Below are 25,011 nucleotides of genomic sequence, written 5' to 3'. Positions count from 1 at the left end.
GGGAAAGAGGCAAAATCAGTGCCAAGCCCAGTCACTTTCCTTTTTGCAACACTAAATTTCACCTCTTGATCTCTGACCCTATAGAGATGTTTCCCCTACAACTTTGCAACTTTATGTCTACACTACTCTAAATTTCCTAAATGCCAAGTATTCTTTACCTCGTCCAAGTAATAGTTGTGAAAACTATTTCTTTCCCCTGGCTTCAAAAGTCAAGAGTCAGCCCAGGTCTGGAATGTGTCATTAATATATGTTATCTGGCCAAGAAAGTATAGAAAGGTCCCTTTGAAAACCAGAAACAACAGAGAGAATAAATATTTACAGATCGTCCTCGACTTATGATGGAGTTCTGATAAACCCATCATAAACTGAAAATATCGTAAGTCAAAAATGCATTTAATACACCTAACCTACCGAACATCACAGCTTAGCCTAGCCTACCTCAAACATGCTCAGAACACTTACATTAGCCTACAGTTGGGCAAAATCACCTAACACCAAGCCTATTTAATAACACAATGTTGACTGTCTTATGTAATTTATGGACTACTGTACTGAAAGTGAAAACAGAATGGTTGCCGGTAAAGAATGGCTGTAAGAGTTTCCATTGTTTACCCTCATGATGGAGTGGCTGACTGGGAGGTATGGCTTGCTGCCACTGTCCAGCATCAGGAGAAATATCATACCGCCTATTGGAAAAAGATCCAAGTTCAAAATTTGAAGTATGGTTTCTACTGAACGTGTATTGCTTTCGCACCACCATAAAGTCAAAAAAAAATGCTAAGTTGAACCATCATAAGTTGGGGACCATTATTACAATCACAACGGAGAGACTGAAATTATCTTGCTTATGCCTGTGTAGTTCCTACCTAAAATTCAGCTAATGCTGTAAAACTACTTTAAGTTTTTAAAAAAGAACTCAATGTTCAATCCTTTTGTCTCAGCAGTCCCTACACTTGAAATTCTATTTTTCTACAATGTACCCGCATGGTGCCTACCTGGCAAACTCCTTCTCTTCCTTCCAGGCTCAGCTCAAAGATCACTACCTCTAAGAAGTCTTTCCTGATACTACCAGATGAACTTGCTCCTTTGATTCCCTATCTTCCCACTGTAGCACATAATAGATTGGACTGTAATTATCTATTCAAATGTCTGCAGCCTTATTAGACAGTAAATTCTATGAGGACACATGATAAATGCTCAAAAGCAATTGATTCAATGTTTCTTTAGCTGAAGTCATTTATCCATTCAATTCAAGAAGTATTTACAGGCATTATGTTCTTATATGTAAGAAACAACACTAGATGTATGCAAAAACTATCAGCACAACACATTTTAAATTTTCAGATAAAAAACTATGTGCCTACCATAGCTAACAAAGCACTTTAAGCAGGAGACTCTTAGAAAATAGTCAAAATAATGCCAAAAAGTGCCAAACAAGTGAAAGAGTTTCCATGACAAAAAACAGGCTGTCTGACAACTGTACAGCATATAAGTCTTTGATATTTACTGAATGGACTCAACAATTACAATAAAATTAGCTGACAATGGTAAGGTACTACTTTTACCTCTATTGTTCTTAATCTGTATCAAGATAATCCCAACCTAGCACACCACAACAGGTCTAGACAAAATAGTTCTGGGACAGAATAGTGATCAGAGCACTTATGTAATCTGATGGGTACTCCAGAATTTGTTCATTCATTCATTCATTCATGAGAAATCTTTATTGAAGACCTAGAAGACACAAAGACTGCCTACTCCTAAAATGGAAGAAACATTCTCTGTAAGTCTGCTAAAGCAAAATGGAGTTAACATGGAAATCAGACACCCCTGAAAATCTGTCAAAGATGAGGGAAAAGCACAAAAATTCTACCATCAAGGATCAACCCCCTAAAGTCTGGCTGACTACAGCCCCGCAATCAGTCCTGTTGATACCCAGTACGACAATTCCCTCTGTCCCAACAAAGCTTTTTCTATCACTAGGAAAGTGATCAGCTCCTGCACATCCAAAATAGCAAAATCTGAACTGAAGCTAACCCAGGTTCACTAAAGCTGGCAGAACAGAGACCCAAGGACTCTTCCCCATAAAACACTGGCTGAAATGAACAGCAGATGCCAACATGCAGGGAAAGACTGGCCACTGCTCCACTGGATCCCAAAACCTACCCACTGTTAAACTAGAAACATAAACTTAGGTCAGAATTTACTCTTTCTTTCCTATTCTCCCTACCAACCTGCTTATCTCTAGATGTAAAATCCTCATCAATCTAGAGGACTATAAAAATTATGAAACTTTCATATACTCTCACACAAAGTTTTATTTATAAATAAGCAGTCAGAATATCAATATGTAATAACCCATTTAAAAGGTGGAAAAGCCAACTTTTCAAAATTAAACTCAAATTAACACAATTTATTCACCTATATATAATGTATATTATGTTTCCAATAGGTTCCATGTAAATCAATTTCTAATATGCAATCTGGATCTAGGAGGACAGTCCCCCTTCTATTGTCCTGTAGAATCAACTGAAGTTTTACAAGTAAACTAAAACAATGGGCAATTAAAAACATGCAACTCTCCCTAGATACAGGGAGACATCTACAGGCAAAAGCTTAAAATTGGGGCTTTTTCTCATAGTCTCAGCGATCTTGGAGCCACATAAAAGAGCCTTTTAAAATTCCTTCACTTAGCAATTATTCTCTAACTATGCAGTTTGTGGATTCAATTCACTGAACAAAACACTGTTTATTTTTAACCTATTACTCGCCATCTAAAATGACAACATTCCCCAAATCCCAGGAGGCCCAATTAAATCTCATTTATATGCTTACTTTAATTCTCCTCAATCTGTTGGTTCTATTGGCAAAGTGGCACAGAAGAATGATGGGTGTGGGTTAAATTGATATGAGACACAGAAATAATATTAACCTGCTTCATAGCAGAGCCCAAGACAGTCACATATACAGAATGCTCTAAGACCTTCAAAAGATTAAGGCAGAAGAAACTATACTTAATGAGAAACTGTCTCATAAAATGTTTACTGACTTGGCTGATCTGATTAGAAAGATTTCTAGCTTATCCCTCTGTAGTGGTCACTAACTCAAATGCCCTCAGGGGACAAAAAAACCAAAAACAAACAAACAAAAAAACCAAAACAAGCTCAAGGGCTGGCTGGGAAAAAAAAAAAACAGGGGAGGGGTGGAGATGGATGGAAATTGGAGAACCATTCCCAGACTAAAGGCATTCCCTTTTTTCCCCTCTTAATCCTAAACTGGCCAAACTATCCACCCTCTCATGCCGACCTCACCCCCATCTGCTACACTTTGTCTACAGATTTTCTAAACTTTCTCCCCTAATGCATAATACTAAAGTAAAACAAATTAAAAAAAGAAAAAGTAATTCCAAATGTTATACCAAATGTATAGAAAATCTCTGGAGGAATATTTTCCAAGGTGTTAACAACAGCTATCGGGAGACGATAGGATTATGAATGTTTTAATTTTCTTATTTTTGTTATCGTATTGATTTTCTAATGAGAAGAGAAAAAAGTAACTTAATTTTAAACAAGTAGCATCAAAACCCAAGGCATACCCAACAGAGTCCTCACTACTCTGAAACTGAGAATAAGAGGCAGCAGGACTAACAGAAAGCCAGATCTGAACATCACATTAATCAAGGAAAAATATTTAGTGGCTATATATCATCACTGTGCTATGTTCAAATGTCATTTATTTTTAAATAAGAAAACATTACCAGCAAAGAAAGGCTATATTTGATAAAATGTGGCAGCTGAATTAAAATTTCAAAGCTGAGGCAAATTAAGCTATCCCCTAACTCTTCCCTAATTTCATAAGGCCTTACCATAAAGATCAGGTCCATGAGGAGTAAAGACATTATACAAAACAATGTTCAGTGGTGCAATCACCAACTTCCCGTAATAGTAGCTGTCAATGACCACCACAGGCACCTAAAATAGAGCAGAAAATATACAGCAATTGTAGAGTTTTGCCCTGGAAACATTCTCACAATGCTAATAGGATAAACTTCAGAATGAAAAACAGAATCAATTCCTAATGTTCTCTTTTCCATCCACATCAGAAGTTGCTTTCATTACAACTTTAGAACAAAACAAGATAAAAAGAAAACTCACCAGAAAGATCATTAGGGCAACCAGCGACCAATGAAAGAAACTCTTCCATCTGTGCTTCATGACCAGCAAATCAAAGGCAATAGGTAAACTATTTAACAGAGAAATAGAAAGTAGGGAGTTAAATACTTAGAATAGAAACTGAAACAGGTCAGATTTACACATACCTCATGCTGAACTGAGAATAAAATGTCTCTAGCAATTACAGTGAGGGAAGAAACCTGGTACATGAAAGGATGTCTTCTCAAAAATAAAAAATGTGATCTCTTCACAGGACTCATCAGAGTGAGATGCATCCCACAATGCACAAGAAATATAAATATTCGTATTCAGAATGAGCTCCATTTTACACATATTTATGTGTAATGGACATTTAAAATATATTAATTGTAAGTAAATGTACCCTATTGCCCTACTCCCACCCTGTCAAATAAATAAATACTGATTTCTCGCTTCCACGATGTATTAAGATTTTAGTAATAAAACATTACAAACTTTCACTTCAATTCTGATATATCCTTTTCCAATATGTAATATTGCTCCAAAATGTAATATGTAATATTTGTTCTTCTTCCTTTCACTTAAATTCCTCAAGCAAGTATCAACAGCATATGTGTGTTGCCTTCACTATTTCTTCCTTAAGGCCTAACATCAAGCTATTAAGACTGATCTAAGGTACCAGGAATCTCCTGTCCGCCAAACCCAGTATCTTTCCACTAGCTTCATCTCCCTTTGTCTTTCTGTTGCACTTGACACAAAGAATCTGCTCCTTCCTCTTTAGACTCCCTGGCTCAGATGTTCTTTTCTGGGGGCTTCCCTAGTGCTCCTTTCTAGGCTTCTTTTTCCCTGCCTCACGGTGTGCCCTACCATGGTCCTAGCTCCCAAAAGCAAGGTTCTACTTTTCTCTCTATATACTCATTTTCTCGGGTGCTTCAACTCCTCTTGCATGAACAATCACCTTCATATCCATGACTTCCTAATCTAGGACACCAGTCAGAGCCCTTACCTGTGCTCCAGTCACAAAGAATTCCATCCCACACCAATCTATTTACTTATACAGAATCTACCCAATTGTCAATTACAGGCTCTGCTCCTGCCTCCTCCATAAAGTCTTTATGTTTATATGGCACTATCATCTCTATCATCTCTTTGGCCATGTCATGTGAACAACTCTTCTAAGATTTGAAATTCCACATTCTATTACCTAAATATTGCATTAACATTCTGTGTTTTTATTTTTTTCTCCCCAACTAGTTACATTTCCATAGCACCTGCATTTCTCCTTTGACAAGTCAATAAATGATAGTACATTGCTAACTGACTGATTAACTGTGATCCTGAAATCATTTATCTAAAAGCAGACTAATTAAAATGCGCCAACTCAGAGGTATCTGGGGAACTCATGAAGTTCAATGTAAACCCAGTAGAGTGTAAAAGGAATGGAGAAACTGACAAAAGGAGGATGGAAAAGTAAAAAGGAGGGAAGAACAAGGCTTTGTGAGTCACATTAAAGTTTGGACCCCATAGAGCAGGGGTTGGCAAACTTTTTATTTAAAGGATCCAATAGCAAACATTTTAGGCTTTGCAAGACCCATATGGTCTCTGTTGCATATTCGCGCGCGCGCGCGCGCGCGCGCGCGCGCGCGTGTGTGTTGTTTTTTAACAGCCCTTTAAAAATGTAAAAATTTCTTAGTTCTTGGGCTATACAAAACAGGCCAGCTGGATGTGTGACCCACAGGCTACAGAATGCCAACCTCTGTGACACAGAGCAATGGGGAAGCTATTACAAAGACAAAACAGAGTGATAAAATCATATTTGCATTTTAGGAAGATAACTCTAGTTTGAGCGTGGAGAGAAGATTTATAAGGATCAAGACTAGAGATGGGAAGATCATTTATGAGCCTACATAAAAGAACAGAGAGAGGTGAAGAAAAGTAGATTCAAAAGATATTCAAGAAGTACAAGAAATTAATAAGACATGAGAAAGAGAAAACAGTCACAGATAATTTTCAGGTACTGGCTCAGCACAGATGGTGGTACCATTTACTGGGCTAGAAACAAAGGTAAAGGACAGATTTGGAGGGAAGATAATGAGCTCAGTTTTGTAAATGTTTAGCTATATAAATGGAGATATCCAATAGGCAGCTAGGTATATATGAGTGAAGCTTAAGAGATGACTGGACTATATAAAGATATGGGACTCATCAAGATGATGGAGAGAGCAGAAAGTACAGAAGAGGCTCTTACACAAAATCTTGAGAAATATAATTAATTTGAGAATGATGTGCAGAATAGAAGAGAAGATTGGAGGTGGGAAAACCAGCCTTTAAAATCCACTTAAGAAAATTTTAAATGCCTATTGTGATTTAGTAACTCCCTTATAAAAATTTATCCCATAGATAAATTTCTACAAGTGTATAGACATATGTACAAAAATGTTCACTAGGGGCTTCCCTGGTGGCGCAGTGGTTGAGGAGTCTGCCTGCCGATGCAGGGGATGCGGGTTTGTGCCCTGGTCCGGGAGGATCCTGCGTGCCACGGAGCAGCTGGGCCTGTGGGCCATGGCCGCCGAGCCTGCGCGTCCAGAGCCTGTGCTCCGCAACGGGAGAGGCCGCAGCAGTGAGAGGCCTGCGTACCCCCCCAAAAAAAAAAAAAAAAAGTTCACTGAAGCATTGGGTATAACAGTAAAAAAACTGAAAACCAAATGCCTACCATAAAGCAATGGTTAAATAAATTATGGACAACCATATAATAGTGGAATGTTACGCAACTGATACAAAGAACGATATAAATCTATGTACAGAAGATATACATATGTATAGGATAATTCTGTTTGTTTTAAGAATTTAAGTATGTATGTATAAATGTGTATGTGTGCGTTTACTCATGTAAGGATAATTTCTGGAAAGATATGTACAAAACTATCAGCAGTGACTAACTGTGAAGACTGGGTTAGGGGAGAAAAGAACTAAGAATTCTTTTTACCTCATACAATCTGGTACTTTTTTTAAATAATAAAGATATACTACTATGATAATAACTTTAACACAAACTAACATATTTTTCTAAATAACTAGTGGTACAGGCAAGAAATTAAGGCACCACAAACTAGAGAAGTTGTGAAAACAAAAAGTACAAAAGGAATGAGAGATACTATGGAACTTGGGGAAAAAAAGATGCTGCAGGCAGGAAAGAAGAAGGACTGAAAGGAAACTCAGATAACAAGCCTGGGTGACTGGGAAAATGCACAGCACAGGGTGGTACAGCGTGGAAAAAACATCAGCTGTTACAGTCAGAAGGCCTGGATCCAAAGCAAACATAACCTTAAAGGCAAATTACTCAAAACCACTCAAAGTCCACTTTCTCCTTTATATAAAGCACTAATAATTGGAGACTTCCCTGGTGGCGCAGTGGTTAAGAATCTGCCTGCCAATGCAGGGGACACGGGTTCGATCCCTGGTCCAGGAGGATCTCATATGCCACGGAGCAACTAAGCCTGTGCGCCACAACTATTGAGCCTGCACTCTAGAGCCACGAGCCACAACTACTGAACCCACACACCACAACTACTGAAGCCCATGCGCCCTAGAGCCCACACACCGCAACTACTGAGCCCATGCACCGCAACTACTGAAGCTCGCATGCCCTAGAGCCCATGCACCACAACTACTGAGCCCGTGTGCTACAACAACTGCAGCCCACGCACCTACAGCCCATGCTCTGCAACACGAAAGCCACCGCAATGAGAAGCCTGCACACCACAACAAAGAGTAGCCCCTGCTTGCCGCAACTAGAGAAAGCCCACATGCAGCAATGAAGACCCACCAAAAAAAAAAAAAAAAGCACTAATAATTGTATTTGTCTTGCAGAGTAGGTTTAGGAATAAAGTTCATAAAGGATTTAGCTGTGCACAGGATACAGCAGATGCTTAACAGTCACTTTCTTATTAGAATTAATTGTAACAATAAGCACTAAGAGAAATATTCTTCCACTTCCCAGAATCTTTGAATAATTAAATTCTATAACTTTAGGTCCTACCCAAAGAATATGGAGGTAACCTAACATTAGGATTGACTATATACCCAGTGATACATGGAAGATGAATCATGTTAAGTTTCTTACCCAAGAGCTGCACTGAATGGCCAGCCTAAGATAGCCCCAGCTGCTACTCCAAGCACAGCAAAGGAAGTTTTGTCCATATACCAGCCAGTCATGGCTATCAATGTAGTGTACATACAGAAGCTGCTAGGAAGGAATGCTGCAAGACAAAAGAAATGAAAAAAAAACGGGGGAAAGGGACAAGAGATTGAGATTTATGAGTTATCAATTATTAAAAATAGAGCTGCATTGCAATATGTCAATAACCAGGAAAATACTTTGAGCAATGCTATATTAGAAATCAGGAGTAAAGTGATACTCGTTAAAAAAAAAAAAAAGTTCAATGATTTTATTTTCTCTCTCCTGTTTTTTATGTACCAACACATCACCCAATTATACAATGCCAACCATGCCATTTATCTCCTGGCCTGTACCCCAAGTCTAAAACTTACAGGATTCCAGGTTCCCCAGATATACCTCCAGGTTATATTTCCAGACAGGAAGTATGCTTCAAGAAATTTAGAGCCATTGCTAACAATCTGTTTCTGAAGAAGTTCATCCTCTGATAGTCTACTAAGACTGTCCTATTAGCAACCTGTACCCCGCAGGAATTCTCAGAAGCCTTCTCAAGGAACAAATATGTTCGATGGCAGCACTGCTTTGCATCCTTCATCCACTGACATGGATAGTCTGGCCTTTAGATGTCCCCCTAATTATTTCCATCAAGGTAACTTTCTTGTTGCAAACAGCAGAGGACTGACCACCTTCAGGGTCTCTGCAACAGTAACATTTCATCAAAATGTTTCTAACAACTCTACAAAAAATGCAGATCTGCCTCTCCCTGCTGTTTAAGTGCTTCACCTAGCACTAGAAAAATCAATACCAACTCCAACAGGGACCACAATGAACAGGCAGTATGATTTGAGAAACTCAGCAAAGGGTTCAGAGGTTCATATCAAGGGATGCCTTTAACTTATCTGTGCCTTAACATCCTCAGCTGAAATTATAAAACTAAAAATACTCTCAGGTATCTCCCTCACATAAGAATCAATTTTAGGAGCAGCAAAGTAACTAAAAAAACATGTGAAGTACAACCTTCCCAGATAAATGCTAAATAATATTGATGCCACATCCAAAGCTGTTGATTCTAGCTCCAAGGGGAGCAGAGGAATCTGAGGTCTCTGCCAGCTCAGAGGGCAAAGCAGAGTCTCATTTAGGACAGTGGCTCTCAAAGTTATTCAGGCGTGAGGCCCTGAGATCTCTGCAGAACATGGATTTTGATACAGTCAGTGAAAAGTAAATATATACTTTTGCGCTAGCTACTATTTTTTGTGTATATTTAGTGTGTATACTAGATTCTGGTACACACAAGCAAAAATTAAAATTGAGATGATTATATCCTAGTGACTTAATTTTTCTGGAAAACTGGAAACAGGCTACCTTTTGGCAACAGGCCACTTTGGCTCAGCTCATAGAACACAAATGTTCAATGGCAGCACAGTTTGAAAGCCACCACTCTACATTAACAATTTTATTCTAAATTTCCAGAAGCTTACTTTATTCTATAAAATACAATACTTTATAGAATACTGTATTTTATAGTATATGTTTATACTTTTATAGAATACATTGCAAATAATTGGCCTAAAATAGAACCATCAAGACCAGGGTTTTTAGACATAAAGTGCTTCCTTGAGCAAAATAACAAAATTATTGTCCTTCCCCTAACAGCAAAGAAAGGCAGTGGATGCCTCTGTTTCTCCGCCCTGCTGTGATAAAAAGTATAATAATGTAATAGAAAGCAACCTGATGAAAATAACAGCTCTACAACTTATGAGTTCTTTGGCTTTCAGTAAGTCACTTCACCTTTCTAAGTTTCAGCGTCCTTACCTGCAAAAATGAGAAAATATTTATCTGACTTATAAATATGTACCTGACCTTACAACCACAGGATGGCTGTAAAGGTCAATCAAGATCAGGTAGATAATAAGACTGTAAATTACTAACATGTTATACAAATATAACCTACATCTGGACAAGTTCTTCTGCTTGATGCAACTGTGAAATATCAGTGAACCTTTTATGCCCTCACCTGCTCTTTTACTTACCTGATGATGAGCAAAACATGCCAGTGCTGAGAACCAAGAAGGCTAGCATCATTCGACTCACATGCAGCCCAAACTTCTTGCACACAGCCCTAGAGGAAAGGCAAAGACTATCAGCATAGCAAAGCTTCGGGATGGAAATTTCAAATTAAAGGACAAAAACATGTCTGCATCACAGAGAACACTGAAGATCTGAAGTCAAATACAGAACTGTCTCCACAGGTCTGTTAGCAATTCCATGTGCATAAGAAACCCAAACATTCTTATTCCTTAAGCAGGAGAGAAGCTCTCTACCTAAGAGGAAATGTATACTTTCTGTGCTAGATTATTTCTAATATCAGTAGGAAAACAGCCTGATATAGTGGAAAAATAACAGGCCTCAGATGGGCACAGGTTAAAATCCTGGCCCTTCCACTCACGAGCAGTGGTACCCTCAATCTGTCAGATTGCTCATCTGTTATATGAAGACAATGATAATACTTACCGCATAAGGTTTCTGTGAGGGCAATGCATGGTAAAGTGAGCAGAAGAGTGCCAGGCACAGAGTTGCTCAATAGATGGCAGTTATCAGAAAAAAAGACTAGGAGTTACATCAAAGTTTTTTTTTGTTTTTGTTTTTGTCTTTTGCCGTACGCGGGCCTCTCACTGCTGTGGCCTCTCCCGTTGCAGAGCACAGGCTCCGGACCCGCAGGCTCAGCGGCCATGGCTCACGGGCCTAGCCACTCCGCGGCATGTGGGATCCTCCCGGACCGGGGCACGAACCCGTGTCCCCTGCAACGGCAGGGGGGCTCTCAACCACTGCGCCACCAGGGAAGCCCCCAAAGTTTTACTAAATAGTTATCTAAGTCAATGTTTCTAAAGCAACTATATACCTCCTTTTACTTCTGTCTTACAGGCCTTTTCAACCCTATAAACAAAACATTATTAGAGGTGATCATTGCTTCATTTAGTCAATATCTGCTCAGACATAACTATGTGTTACCTATTTTCTTGCTTAGGTTCCTTATTGCATCTCAGACCTTCTTTCTGAAATAATTTTGTTTCTTCCTAAATATATCCTTTAGAAGGTTCTTTAGTGAGGATCTCTTAATGGTAAATTCTGGCTTTTGTTTGATCTTTCTTTATATTTTGTCTGAAAAGTCTTTATTTAACTCTTGGTCTTAAAAGGTGGTTTAGCTGAGTACATAATTTTAGGATGACAGTCATTTTCTCACACAACTTTGAACATATTTTTTGTCTTCTGGCTTTTAAGAATGCTTTTGTTGGTCTAACTGCCTGACATTCCTTTGTAGGTTTTATATTAGTCCTCTGTCAACTTGTAAGATCTTCTTTGTCCTTTGTTTTACACAGTCTTACCAATTCCTTTTTATTTATCCAGCTCAGGATGTTAGGCTTCCTGAATCTGTGGATTAGCATATTTTCTCCTTTGATTCTGGAAAAATCTTATTAGCTATTACTTCCCTGAATCCCGCCTCTCCCTATTTTCTCTCTCCTAGATCTGATTAGATATATATCAGATCTTTCAACTCGACCACACATTTCTTCCTTTGATTCTGGAAAAATCTTATTAGCTATTACTTCCCTGAATCCCGCCTCTCCCTATTTTCTCTCTCCTAGATCTGATTAGATATATATCAGATCTTTCAACTCGACCACACACATTTCTTTTTTTTTTTTTGCAGTACGCGGGCCTCTCACTGTTGTGGCCTCTCCTGTTGTGGAGCACAGGCTCCGGATGCGCAGGCTCAGCAGCCATGGCTCACAGGCCCAGCCGCTCCGCAGCATGTGGGATCTTCCCTGACCGGGGCATGAACCCGTGTCCCCTGCATCGGCAGGTGAACCGCAGGTGAACCGCTGCGCCACCAGGGAAGCCCCCACACACATTTATTAGCCTTTCATATTTCCTTTTTTTCTGTCACTCTGTACTACATTCTTAGTAATTGCTTCAGATCAATCTTCTAGTTTACTTATTAGAAATGTCTAATCAGTTATTTGATCTCCTGAATTTTCAATATCAATTATTATATTTTCATTTCTAGAAGTTCTGTTTGGTTCTTTTTCAAATCTGCCCAGTCATTTTTGTAGTCTCATTTGTTTTTTTTTCTTTTTAATCCTTTTTATTTTATTGTGGTAAGAACACTTAATATAAGATCTACCTTCTCTACAGATTTTTAAATGTAAAGTACAGTATTGTTATCTATAGGCATAATGTTCAGCAGATCTCCACAGCTAATTCACGTCACGTAAGTGAAACTTTATACCCATTGATTAGCAACTTTCCGTTTCCACCTGCCCGCAAACTGGGCAGCCACAATTCTATCCCTTGCTTCCATGAGTTCAACTATTTTAGATAACCCATGAAAGTGGAATCATGCAATATTTGCTCTTCTGTGACCAGTTATTTCCCTTAGCACAATTTCCTCAAGGTTCATCCACTTCGTCACATTTGCAGAATTTCCTTCTTTTTTAAGACTGAATAATACTCCATTGTATACCACATCCCTCACCCCATTCATCTCTCACTGGGTATTTAGGTTGTTTCCAATCTTGGCTATTGTGACTAATGCTGCAACGAATACTGGAGTGCAAATACTGCTTTGAAATCCCGATTTCAATTCTTTTATATAAATTCCAAGAAGTGGGTTTGCTGGATCATATGGTGGCTCTATTTTTAATTTTCTGAGGAACCTCATACTGTTTTCCACAGTGACAGTACCATTTTGCATTTCCACCAACAGTGTGCAAGGGTTCCAATTTCTCTACATCCTCACCAACACTTGTCTTTGTTTTTAGACAAGAGCCATTCTTTTTTCTTTTTTTTATTGAAATATAGTTGATTTACAGTGTTCTGTTAGTTTCTGGTGTACAGCAAAGTGATTCAAAGTATATATACATATATATATTCTTTTTCATATTTTCTATTACAGTTTATTACAGGATATTGAATATAGTTCCCTGTGCTATACAGTAGGACCTTGTTGTTTATTTTATATATATTAGTTTGTATCTGCTAATCCCAAACTCCTAATTTATCCCTCCCCCACCCCCTTTCCACTTTAGTAACCGTAACTTTGTTTTCTATGTAAGTCTGTTTTCTATGTGAGTCTGTTTTCTACGTGAGTTTCTGTTTTGTAAATACGTTCATTTGTGTCATATTTTAGATTCCACATATAAGTGATATCATATGGTATTTGTCTTTCTCTTTCTGACCTACTTCACTTAGTATGATAATCTCTAGATCCGTCCATGTTGCATATAGTATTATTTCATTCTGTTTTATGGTTGAGTAGTATTGCATTTTGTTTGTGTATACATACATATATATGTGTATATATATATATGTGTATATATATGTATGTATACACACCACATTTTCTTTATCCATTGATCTATCAATGGACATTTAGGTTGCTTCCATGTCTTGGCCATTGTAAATAGTGCTGCAATAAACACTGGGGTGCATGTATCTTTTCAAATTAGTTTTCTGTGGATATATGCCCAGGAGTGGGATTGCTGATTATATGACAATTCTATTTTTAATTTTTTAAGGACCCTCCATACTGTTCTCCATAGTGGCAATTAACATTCCCACCAACAGTGTAGGAGGGTTTCCTTTTCTCCACACCCTCTCAGCATTTATTTTTTGTAGACTTTTTGATGATGGCCATTCTGACCAGTGTGAGGTGATACCTCATTGTAGTTCTGATTTGCATTTCTCTAATAATTAGCAATGTTGAGCATCTTTTCATGTGCTTACTGGCCATCTGTATGTCTTCTTTAGAGAAATGTCTGTTTAGGTCTTCTGCCCATTTCTTGATTGGGTTCTTTGGTTTTTTGTTATTGAGTTATAGGAGCTGTTTGTGTATTTTGGAAATTAAGCCCTTGCTGGTCACATCATTTGCAAATATTTTCCCCCAGTCTGTAGTTTGTCTTTTTGTTTTGTTTATGGTTTCCTCTGCTGTGCAAAAGCTTGTAAGTTTGATTAGGTCCCATTTGTTTATCTTTGCTTTTATTTCTCTTGCCTTGGGAGACTGACCTAAGAAAACATTAGTACAATTTATGTCAGAGAATGTTTTGCCTATATTCTCTTCTAGGAGTTTTATGGTGTCATGTCTTATATTTAAGTCTTTAAGCCATTCTGAGTTTATTTTTGTGTATGGTGTGAGGGAGGGTTCTAAATTTATTGATTTACATGCGGCTGCCCAGGTTTCCCAACACTACTTGCTGAAGAGACTGTCTTTTCTCCATTGTATATTCTTGCCTCCTTAGGCAAGAGCCATTCTAACAAATATGAAGTGATCTCACTGTGGTTTTGATTTGCATTTCCCTGATGATTAGTGATACTGTCATCTTTTCATATATGTTGGCCAGATTATTAGGTTTTTTACTATTGAGTTACAGGAGTTCCTTATACATTTTGGAAATGAATCTCTTATCAGATATATGGTTTGCAAATATTTTCTCCCATTCTGCAAGTTCTTTTTCACTCCATTGATTGTTTAGTCTCTTGTTTCTTCTTTATGTTTTCAATTCCTTCTTTTATTTCTTTAAAAATATTAAATATAATTATTTTATATTCTTATTTTAGTAATTCCTAATAAATGAAGTTTTGCAGGTCAGCTTTCTATTGATCTGTTATCTCTGCTGGCTCTCACTCATAATGTTTTGTTCCCTTCTGTGCTTTGTCATTTATTTTTACTATAAATTCTTGTTCACTAGAATTTTATCTATGGTAATGCTTTGACACCTGGATTAAGGATCCACTTCTCTAGAGAAATTTTACATTTGTTTTTGCAAGATGCCTGGGAACACTAACAACCCAGAACAATTTAAAGTAAACTCTCAACTTGGGGTTTAGGGGACCATGTGGGTGATTTGAATTCAGTCCTGAACTCATATAAAGACCAACTTAAGATTACAATCCTCAAAGGCAACACTGGATTTCTTTTTTTTTTTTTTTTTTTTTTGCGGTACGCGGGCCTCTCACTGTTGTGGCCTCTCCCGTTGCAGAGCACAGGCTCCGGACGCGCAGGCTCAGCGGCCATGGCTCACAGGCCCAGCTGCTCCACGGCATGTGGGATCTTCCTGGACCGGGGCATGAACTCGTGTTTCCTGCATCAGCAGGCAGACTCTCAACCACTGCGCCGCCAGGGAAGCCCTGGATTTCTCTTTTTTTCCTCTATTCTACCCAGAGTCAAGGCCAAAGAACTTTTTTATCTTATATTTTTGGCTGTTTTGCAGTGGGAAGACTTTAAATAATGATTACTAAGTCCAGATACCTTTTAAAGCATTATTAAAATAAGATGTTTGTTAGGTTTCATGTTAAAAAAGGTAGCTATTTTTATTACTGGAACACTTAACTGCTTAATACTTTCACTAATATTCATTCAACCAACAGGTACTTGGTGAAAGACAATGTACTGGGTGCAAATAAGAGCAGTGAGTTCCACACTGGGAATAATTTCCTATTAGCTCAGCTCAAAGGGAGAAGAAAGAAATCATGATCCTATCTCTTAGGACCAAAAAAGAAAAAGAAAAAAAAAAAAAAGGGCCCTACTAAATCCTACCAAATAAAATACCAGTTAGATATGTATTAACAGAATTAAAGTTAATAATATGAAAATATGGCATTTATCACCTCAGGGAAGAAAGTGAAAATTAGAAGCATTCCCTTCCAATGGTTCATTTCAAACAAGAAATTGCACTTTAGATATAATATTAGAAGCTAGAAGGAAAATGTTTTCTGTTTCTAAACACTGCTTCTACTATCACAGTAATAATCTATGCTATATTGGGCTTCCTCATAGCACTTTTAGAAGCAAAGCTTTTATACTCACTTGTAAAAGTAAAGTTCACATATACAGCTCACAAAAGCCAGCAAACATCGTAAAAAGTAAAAGACAAGAATCTGAAAGAAACCCAGAACAAGAAAACAGAAGTTAAAGATACAAGTTAGAAAAACTCTTAAAGAAGAAACCACTCTCATTTGTCACTAATAACTATAAATTGGTATAATCCTTTTGAAAAGCAATATGTATCAAGAACCATGCAAATTTTCATATCCCTAAATTCAAGTATAGAAGTATATCTACTTCTCTGATTCCGGCCCACAGAAGTAACTCAAAATACGGGAGGGGAGGAGTTCTATTCATAAAAATCTTAATTGCAGCTCTACTAACTTAATAAAAACTATTTTAAAAACTGTAAAATGTTCAATTACAGGGAAATGGTTAAATTATATCTATTCATGTATTATTATACACATATCAAAGTTTATGGTTACAAAGACAGTGGAAAAATTCTTATGATATAAAACTCATTTATTCAACAAGCATTTCTTAGACAATTATAATAAATGATTATAATTCTTATAAAATTATATTACAAAATACTAAATGAAAATATATAACATTATTTATACATCAGAGTTACAGCTATGGAAATCAGAAGTACTGTATATGAAAAAACTGGAAAGAAATATAACAAAATGGCAAAAGTGGGTATATCAGGCTAGTGAGACTTAGGTACATATTTTTCCTCCTATTTTTCAAATTTCTGTAATGTGGTTTTTATTAATTGTAGGAATTGACATGAATTTTACAAATAAAAATAACAAAATAATAAGAATTGTATCGAGTAGCTTTTATACTACAATATACTGGTATGTTTAAGAGCAACGAATACCTCTGAAAATAAACACTATTTAAATATATTCTATGATTAATATTACTACATATAACTTAAAAGTACTTTCAGTTTTCATCATTATGTTCAATCAAGTGATCAGCAAATGCCCAAGTTCATTCATTAATTCAATAAAACCATACTGAAAACCTACTATACATTGAGCACTCTCTAGATGCTACTAGGAACACAGATAATTTTAGTACAAGGTATCCACACTTAAGGACTCTTCATCTGGTTGAGAAGAGTACAAAAACACACTTAGAAAGTTAAAAATTAACACAAGTTAATATAAGAATTGTATTTGGGAATAGGACAGTGATGCTACCAGAGCAACTAATATTCAACATAGTAACTGGATGTCGGGTTAGTGCAAAAAGACACAAAAAAGAAATGAGATATAAGGAATGGAACAGAAGAAACTACACTCTACATGCACAGATGAAAGAGAACCTAGAGATTCACTTGACAAACCACTGACACTAATAAGGAAATTCAGTGAGATTTCGATCAAGATCAAAAAGCAAAAATCAACTGTGTTCCTCACAATTGTGTTCCTCACCTGCAATGACCTCCTATAAAAATTACAGAAAACAAGATACCGTTCATAACAGTAACAAAAAGTATAAAGAATCTAGTCATTATTCTAGTCAAAGAATGGATAAGCCTAAAATGGATACATTGTTTAAATTTTATTAAAAGACACAGAAAACCTAACTAAGTGGATAAATACATCATTTTAGGGATGGAATGACTCAACACTCTAAAAATATTGATTCTCATATTAATACATAAATTCAATGCAACTCTAATCAATACCTACCAGAATTTGGGAGAGGGGCAAATTGATTCTAAAATAATTTTTAAAATACAATTTTAAGGACTTCCCTGGTAGTCCAGCAATTAAAAGACTCCGTGTTCCCAATGCAGGGTAACTGGGTTCAATCCCTGGTCAGGGAACTAGGTCCCACATGCTGCAACTAAGAGTTTGCATGCCGCAACTAAAGATCCCGTGGGCAGCAACTAAGACCCAGTGCAGCCAAATAAATAAATAAATACATAAATATTTTAAAAATTAAAAATAAAACACAATTTTTAAAATGGATAGAGAAATTCATCAGCCAAATATTAACACATACTACAAAGCCATAATAATAAAAGCAATATGGTACTCTCTGACAAACTGACCAATGATACAGAATTAAAAAGGCCAGAAACATACATGGGAATGAGATGTATGATACAGATGGTATTACAAACCAGAAGGAAAAGGATGAATTATTTAGCAGATGGTGCTGGAAAATCCAGTTCGCCATATAGGAAAAAATAAAGCTGGATCTTTCCACAATTTATAAAAAATAAAATTCAAATGGACTAAAGCCTTGTATATGAAAGATAAAATAATAAAGTTACTAGGGAAAAATACATAAGAATATCTTTGTGACCTGTGGTGAAGGATTTCTTTTATAAAGACCCAAAACCCACCAACCGTAAGTGAAAAACTAATTGGTTTGACTCTATCAAAATTAAAGATTTCTGTTCAACAAAGGACCACAGACAAAGTTAGTAGACAGGTGACAGCCTAAGAGAAAGGATTTCCAGTATCTAAAACCTACAAGGGGTTACTATTGAGAACTTCTACAAATCACAAGAGAAAACCAGAAAACCCAACTGAAAAACAGGCAAAGGATGTAAATAGGTAATTCACAGAAAAGGAAATATGAATGACCAATAAATATATGAAGAAATTCTCCACCTTACTAGTTGTCAGAGAAATGTAATTAAAATGAGAAGCATCTCATATACATGAGAAGGGCAAAAATTAGGAAGTCAGAAATATCAAGTGCTCAGATATTAGGAAGCTGAAACCCCAAACATTGTTGTAGGGAGTATAAAGTTGAATAGCCATTCTGGAGAGCAATCTGGCAGTGCTCCACGAAATTAAGTAGCCCATGGATCTATGTACAGGATGCCACTCCTGAGTGTATAATTCAGAGAATTTCACACCTCAATCCATAGAGAGAACAAAGCTGTTCTTGTTTAGGGTAGCAAGTTGTAAAGGTAACCATCACTAGGGGTGCCAATTATTACCATACTGTCTCTCAGCAACAATCCACCCTTTTCTACTCTAATTATGATGATGGGGCTGGAACCCTATAAGCTACAACTCCCCCTTGCCCTGTGGCTCCCACTGGCAGAACCTAAAAAGTAGGAAACTGGAAGAAAGAACAAGAGAACAGATATTTTCATTCCTGTTTTGCTTGCTGTTTGTATCACTGATGTAAGAGGTAGGACTCTGGGTTGAATATGCCAAATTTGAAGTGACAGTGGATATCCAAATGGAGATGAAAACCTTAAGCACTGCATATTGTTATTTCTCTACTAAGTCCCCCATCCTATATATCTTTCCTCTGAGACCACTTGGAGAGCCTGGACTTCCACTCCCCCAAACCTAGCAGTAATGAGGTGCCTCTACCCTGACCACTAGGGTAGTATCAGTGGAGGCCTAGTTGGGAACCTGGACTTCTAGCCCCAACTGGCAGTCACAAGGTGGTGAACCCTCTCCTTTTTCCAGCTGCAGTGGTATCAAAAGAAACCAGCTAAAAGAGAAGCAGAATAGTGCAGAGGAAGCAGGCTGGGCCCATGAATAAGATCCAGAGTCTCATACTATAATACCCAAAATGTCCAAGTTTCAACTAAAAATTACTTGTCAACCAGGAAGATCTCAAACTGAAGGAAAAAAGTTAATTAATAGATACCAAAACTGAGATGAGATATAAGAATTATCTGACAAAGTTTTAAAGGAGCCATTGTAAAAATGCTTCAATAAGCAATTAAGAACACGCTTGAAACAAATGAAAAAACAGAAAGTCTCGGTAAAGAAAAAGAAGAGAAAAAGAAAAACCAAACCGAAATTTTAGAACTGAAAAAATACAGTAACCAAAATAAAAGCTCAATGGGTAGGCTCAACAGCAGAATGAAGGAGACAGAGGAAAGCATCAATGAACTGGAAAAAAGACGATAGAAACTGTTCAATCAGAACACAAAGAAAACAGACTGGAAAAAAGTGAAGAGGGCTTCCCTGGTGGCGCAGTGGTTGAGAGTCCACCTGCCGAAGCAGGGGACACGGGTTTGCGCCCCGGTCCGGGAAGATCCCACATGCCGTGGAGCAGCTGGGCCCATGAGCCATGGCCGCTGAGCCTGTGCATCCGGAGCCTGTGCTCCGCAACGGGAGAGACCACAACAGTGAGAGGCCCACGTACCGCAAAAAAAAAAAAAAAAGTGAAGAGAGCTTCAGGGACCCATAGGACTGTAATAAAATATCTAACATTCACATCATTGGAGGCTCAGGAGAGGAGAAACAGGGCAGGACTGAAAAAGCACTTAAAAAAATAACAGCTAAAATCTTCCCAAATTTGTGAAAAGACACAAGTCTAAAGATTCAAGAAGCTGAGTAAACTCCAAACAGGATAAACCCAAAAAAATCCATGCTAAGACACATCATAGTCAAATTTCTGAAAGGTAATCAGGTTAGGTCTCAGTTAACTCCTAATTATCCTTCAGTATTCTGTTTAAATTAAGCTCTCCCTAATATGCTAACCCACTGCACATTGTACTTTTCCTTCATGACCCACTGCATTTATAATTACTTGTTCCATGTTCGTCTTCTCCACTAAACTATAAATTCCATGAGGGCAGGAATTTGGTCATTGTTACACCCAGAGCACTTAACAAAGTGTCTACCAAATAAAAGTTGCTCCATTAATATTTGTTGAATAATGAATGAATAAATGATTCTTCTTAAAAACAATCCCCTCCTAACTACGAATATATTTGGTCCTTTTCCCAAATTGTTCCAGAGACTCACCCACCACTTGATCAGTTGTGATTGCTTCCAGGCTGGCCTACCCTTACCTTATTAGTTTGTAAAATTCTTGCATGAAATGCAGCTGGCCAGGCGTGAAGCAACAGGTAAGCATAGGAGCGAATGGCATAAGCTGGGGAATACTCCCAAGTCTGAAACCCCTTCCCATAGATGAGGTAGTGTGTCTGAAAGTACAAAACGGATGGATTCAGGGTTATATTGGCCAAAAATCCTTGTTAAGAGGATGAAGGTAAAGTTTCTAAGCAAAAGTATTAACGAAACAAAGGTACACAAAAAAGCTGAAATTCTCAGTAAGATTTGCAACTAATGGATAAGAATCAAAATGACCCAATACTGAAAAATATTAAGACATTATAAATCCTACAAGATTATTGTTTGGCCAACATTGAAAGCTTGAATTTTACCCTCTATTTATTTTTTTAAAAATACTGATTAACCAAAACAGGAAAACTCTAAATCTTGTATTTTCCTTAAACTACCTACCCTAAGCATTCCTTATTTTTTTATGCAAAATGTGATCAGAAAATTTCACCTCTGCATTTCCTATAACAGGGAGTCCAACAGACTTAAAGTATAAATCAAGAAACAGCGATATAAGTATAGTATGTAGCAACATTGTTTATTTTACTAAACATCAGAAGAAAAAAACCAAAAATGTTTAAAGAAAGTGGTTGCCTCTGGGGACAAGGATTTGGCCATGAGAAGTGGAACAGGGAGTTTCTGCTTTTCTTTTACGTTTAATATTTTTAAACTACCTCAAAGTAATATTTTGACTTTAAAAATTTTTAAGAAAATTACAAATTACACCTTTTTTGTATAACAGCAAATTCCTATAGCCTTCAATAGTAGGTAAATCATCAACTTAGAACACAGAAATGAAAATAAGGTTATTTTACTAATAGTCACACTTGTATATTATTTGTATCTTGATTCATAACAAGGTTCCAAGCAGTGAAATCAAGAACAAAAAAAGAAAACTAAAGAAATCACCTACTGGTTCCCAGTAGTTGAATGTTTCATCACAGTCAGAGATGTTGCTGAGGAGAGCAGCACATAACCTTGCTGAGAGCAGACACTTGAACGCAGTAGATCCTTCAGGTGCCCAGACTTGTCCTGCTTTGTTCCCAGATAACCTGATCAGAAGCAAAAAAAAAAAGTATGTGTCAGAAAGGACCTGCTAACTAGAAGGACTAAAATTAGACAGAAAGAACAACAGGTCAAGAGACACCAAAGCACATGAGTTAGTCACCTAAAAGGGTGAACCATTAATTGTCCTGAGTAGAATAAATAAGGAACGAATTAAGACCTTAATCAACGTTAGTCATTACTTCCTGCTTTTAAGGTGTGAGCTAATTCATGCACTTTAGTTCTTTGCATCTATGACACTCCTCGTACCCCAAGCCAACAAATCGCTCACTTACAGGCCACAAGCTCTTATTCGCCTTTTCTTTATTCTCCTAACAAGGTCATTACTTTCCATGGCTTTATTCATTTCCCCATCTGTTCAAATGCCCAGAAGCTAAGTTGTGCAGTGAACATCATCTTTTCCAATCGCATATGCTGACAGCTCCCCAGCGCAGGCTTAACCTGCAGCCCTCCGGCTTGAAGAGAGAGGTGTTTGCTGGTGTGCAAGGTGGTGGGGCCCACACAGAAGAGTAAAGGGTCGGGATTCTGCGAGGACTGAAGGAAGCTGGGAGAGACAGCCGGAAAAGGTATTCTCTGCTCTCGCCTACGTCCCCCACTGCGGCTCGGCCACACACACACACCGCGACGCCAGCCCACCCTGGGCCTGGGCCGGAAGCCGCACAGACCTGCAGGGTTTCTTCATTAGCAACACGGGACCCGAGATGGGGAATCTAATCTAAGGCGGGTGAAGACCCAACGTCCACCCGCCCTGGAAGAGCAGAAACAGCAGGGTGAAGAGGCTGCGGACCCTACCGGCGGGAAGGTCGGGCCGGGCGCAGCACCGCACAGCGCGGGCGAGACCCTCTCCCGGCAGCCCCGCGCCGCCCGCAGCCCGGCCACGCCCCCGCCGCGCCCGCACACCTACTCGGGCCGGGGCTCTGTGCTGCCCGCCTCCCGGCTGCACAGCAGTTCCCGCAGCTTGTCGGCGGCCGAGGTCGTGCCCCCGCCGCTGCCCCCGCTTCCCTTCAGGCGCTGCCGAGCTCCTCGGCTCGCCATGGCAAGAGTGGGAAAAAAGGTAGAACTCGGCGCCCTAGGAAGGCGACGAGCGCGGAGACATAGCCTTTGGCTGGCAACGGTGTCCGCCGAGGGACAAAAGACCTCGACATGCGCAGACACGACTAAATTATAGTGTTCTGGGCTAATTGGGGCAAATCCCTGGGTAGAAAAGAAATGCGACCTGAGACTTTACTTTGGCCGTTATAGCCCTCCCTTCCACATACTTGTAACTCTAGGCATGCCTCCCTCCCTCCCTCTCTCTCTGCCTTCACTTCTCGGCATTTTGCACTCTCCTACAAATACTGTCCTTCAGCATCCCTGTTTAAAAGCACAAATAGAGAGTAATTAATTCCACCGAGTACACAGATATTGTTAAAAATCATAGCACAGCCGCCTACAAAAGAGGAAGTTCTTTAAAGATCACTGGCACATTGTCCTTTATATTTTGGCAAGTGATAGGGACAGCCTGCAGCTAATTAACTGCTTCAGAGAGATGAAGCCATAATGGCAGAATGAGGAGAAAAGTGAAAGACTGAAGAAACTGTGCAGCAAATTCAACCAGACACCAGTCACTGCCATTGCTACTATAGCATTATGGTAAGCATTTAATATACCTTATCCTTTTAAATTTTATTTATTTATTTATTTATTTATGGCTGTGTTGGCTCTTCATTTCTGTGCGAGGGCTTTCTCTAGTTGCGGCAAGTGGGGGGCCACTCTTCATCGCGGTGCGCCGACCTCTCACTATCGCGGCCTCTCATTGCAGAGCACAGGCTCCAGACGCGCAGGCTCAGTAATTGTGGCTCACGGGGCCAGCTGCTCCGCGGCACGTGGGATCCTCCCAGACCAGGGCTCGAAGCCGTGTCCCCTGCACTGGCAGGCAGACTCTCAACCACTGCGCCACCAGGGAAGCCCAACCTTATCCTTTTAAAATATAATACAACAACCTTGTTTTATCAAAAAGGAGACTGAGGTCCAAGGTTGCATAGCTAGGAAGTGATGGAGCCATGTTCCAACCCAGGTCTTACTACAAAATCCATGCTCTTCCAACCAGGAGATCAGGAGAAAGCTCTTGATTTCACACAGGCATTTTTACATGGGCACTTTGATGATATCATGCCTGTGACTCTCAGAGGTCATTCATCTGTTCCTGATACTCTGCCTACTCCCCCAATCACAGAGCTCTATCCCACCCTGTGAAGCTCTGTACCAGTAAGTAAAACAAGGTTATAGAGGGAGTGCTAAACTTGACAGGGTCCCAAGTTATGACTTCATACTAAAAATTCCTGAGTATTAACAATGGAGATTGATCCTATTGCTCAATTCCCACATGATATTACTAGTTGCCAAATTCAGACATCTCAATGTAACTATATCTCATACAGCCACCTCCTTTTCATTTCACTCTAGTGCAGGCCCCTCCCTGACTCTACCCAAGTCTACTACAGTAGCATCCTTGCAGGGATCTCCCATCTCAAATTGATCCTGTGCAATACTGTCCAATTAATTTTCAAAAATACTACATCCCTAACCTACTTTTCTTATCTCCCACTACTTTCCTATACACATTTTATGTTCCAACTAGCCTGTAAAGTACCCCAAATGCTCCCATATCTCTACCTCTGCTCATGTATGCCCTCTGCCTGGAATGCATGCCCTCCTTGCCTAACAATCCTTCCATTACAACCCTGCCCTTGTTTTAAGATCCAGCTCAAATGATACCTCATCCAAGTGATACCAAACCAAAATTGGGTCTGCTCACCTACACACAGAAAAGCCAATGTACTGACACCAGGTTGTGCTGAAGCAAAGTACAGTGTCTATTGCAAGGAGAAGAGGCAGCTTATGCTCAAAAGACCTAAACTCCCTGAAGCTTTCAGGGAAGGATTTTTAAAAGCAAGGTGA

At 38.7% G+C, this 25,011-nt stretch overlaps 1 protein-coding gene across 2 annotated transcripts in view; it reads right to left on the bottom strand.

The window, feature by feature from the left end:
• Positions 1–23,162, bottom strand: part of ALG9 (ALG9 alpha-1,2-mannosyltransferase) — a 99,774-nt gene extending 76,612 nt beyond the window's left edge. Inside the window, exons 1-8 of one of the 2 annotated variants that reach the window (XM_007464655.1) lie at positions 22,976–23,162; positions 21,920–22,058; positions 20,955–21,089; positions 16,193–16,263; positions 10,359–10,447; positions 8,275–8,410; positions 4,155–4,242; positions 3,866–3,971 (exon numbers count right to left, since the gene is read on the bottom strand). In XM_007464655.1, coding sequence (XP_007464717.1) covers positions 3,866–3,971; positions 4,155–4,242; positions 8,275–8,410; positions 10,359–10,447; positions 16,193–16,263; positions 20,955–21,089; positions 21,920–22,058; positions 22,976–23,106 — 895 coding nt within the window. In that variant the 5' untranslated portion in view covers positions 23,107–23,162. Of the gene's footprint in view, positions 1–3,865; positions 3,972–4,154; positions 4,243–8,274; positions 8,411–10,358; positions 10,448–16,192; positions 16,264–20,954; positions 21,090–21,919; positions 22,059–22,342; positions 22,486–22,975 lie in introns of those variants that run through there. The other variant, XM_007464656.1, reaches the window with a different exon arrangement.
• Between the last annotated feature and the right edge of the window lie 1,849 nt (positions 23,163–25,011).

Source organism: Lipotes vexillifer, unplaced genomic scaffold (assembly GCF_000442215.2).
Source record: "Lipotes vexillifer unplaced genomic scaffold, Lipotes_vexillifer_v1.1 scaffold785, whole genome shotgun sequence".
Taxonomy (NCBI): Eukaryota; Metazoa; Chordata; class Mammalia; order Artiodactyla; family Lipotidae; genus Lipotes; species Lipotes vexillifer.
Note: the sequence above shows the minus strand (reverse complement) of the source record. Positions and strands in the feature narration are given on the sequence as shown.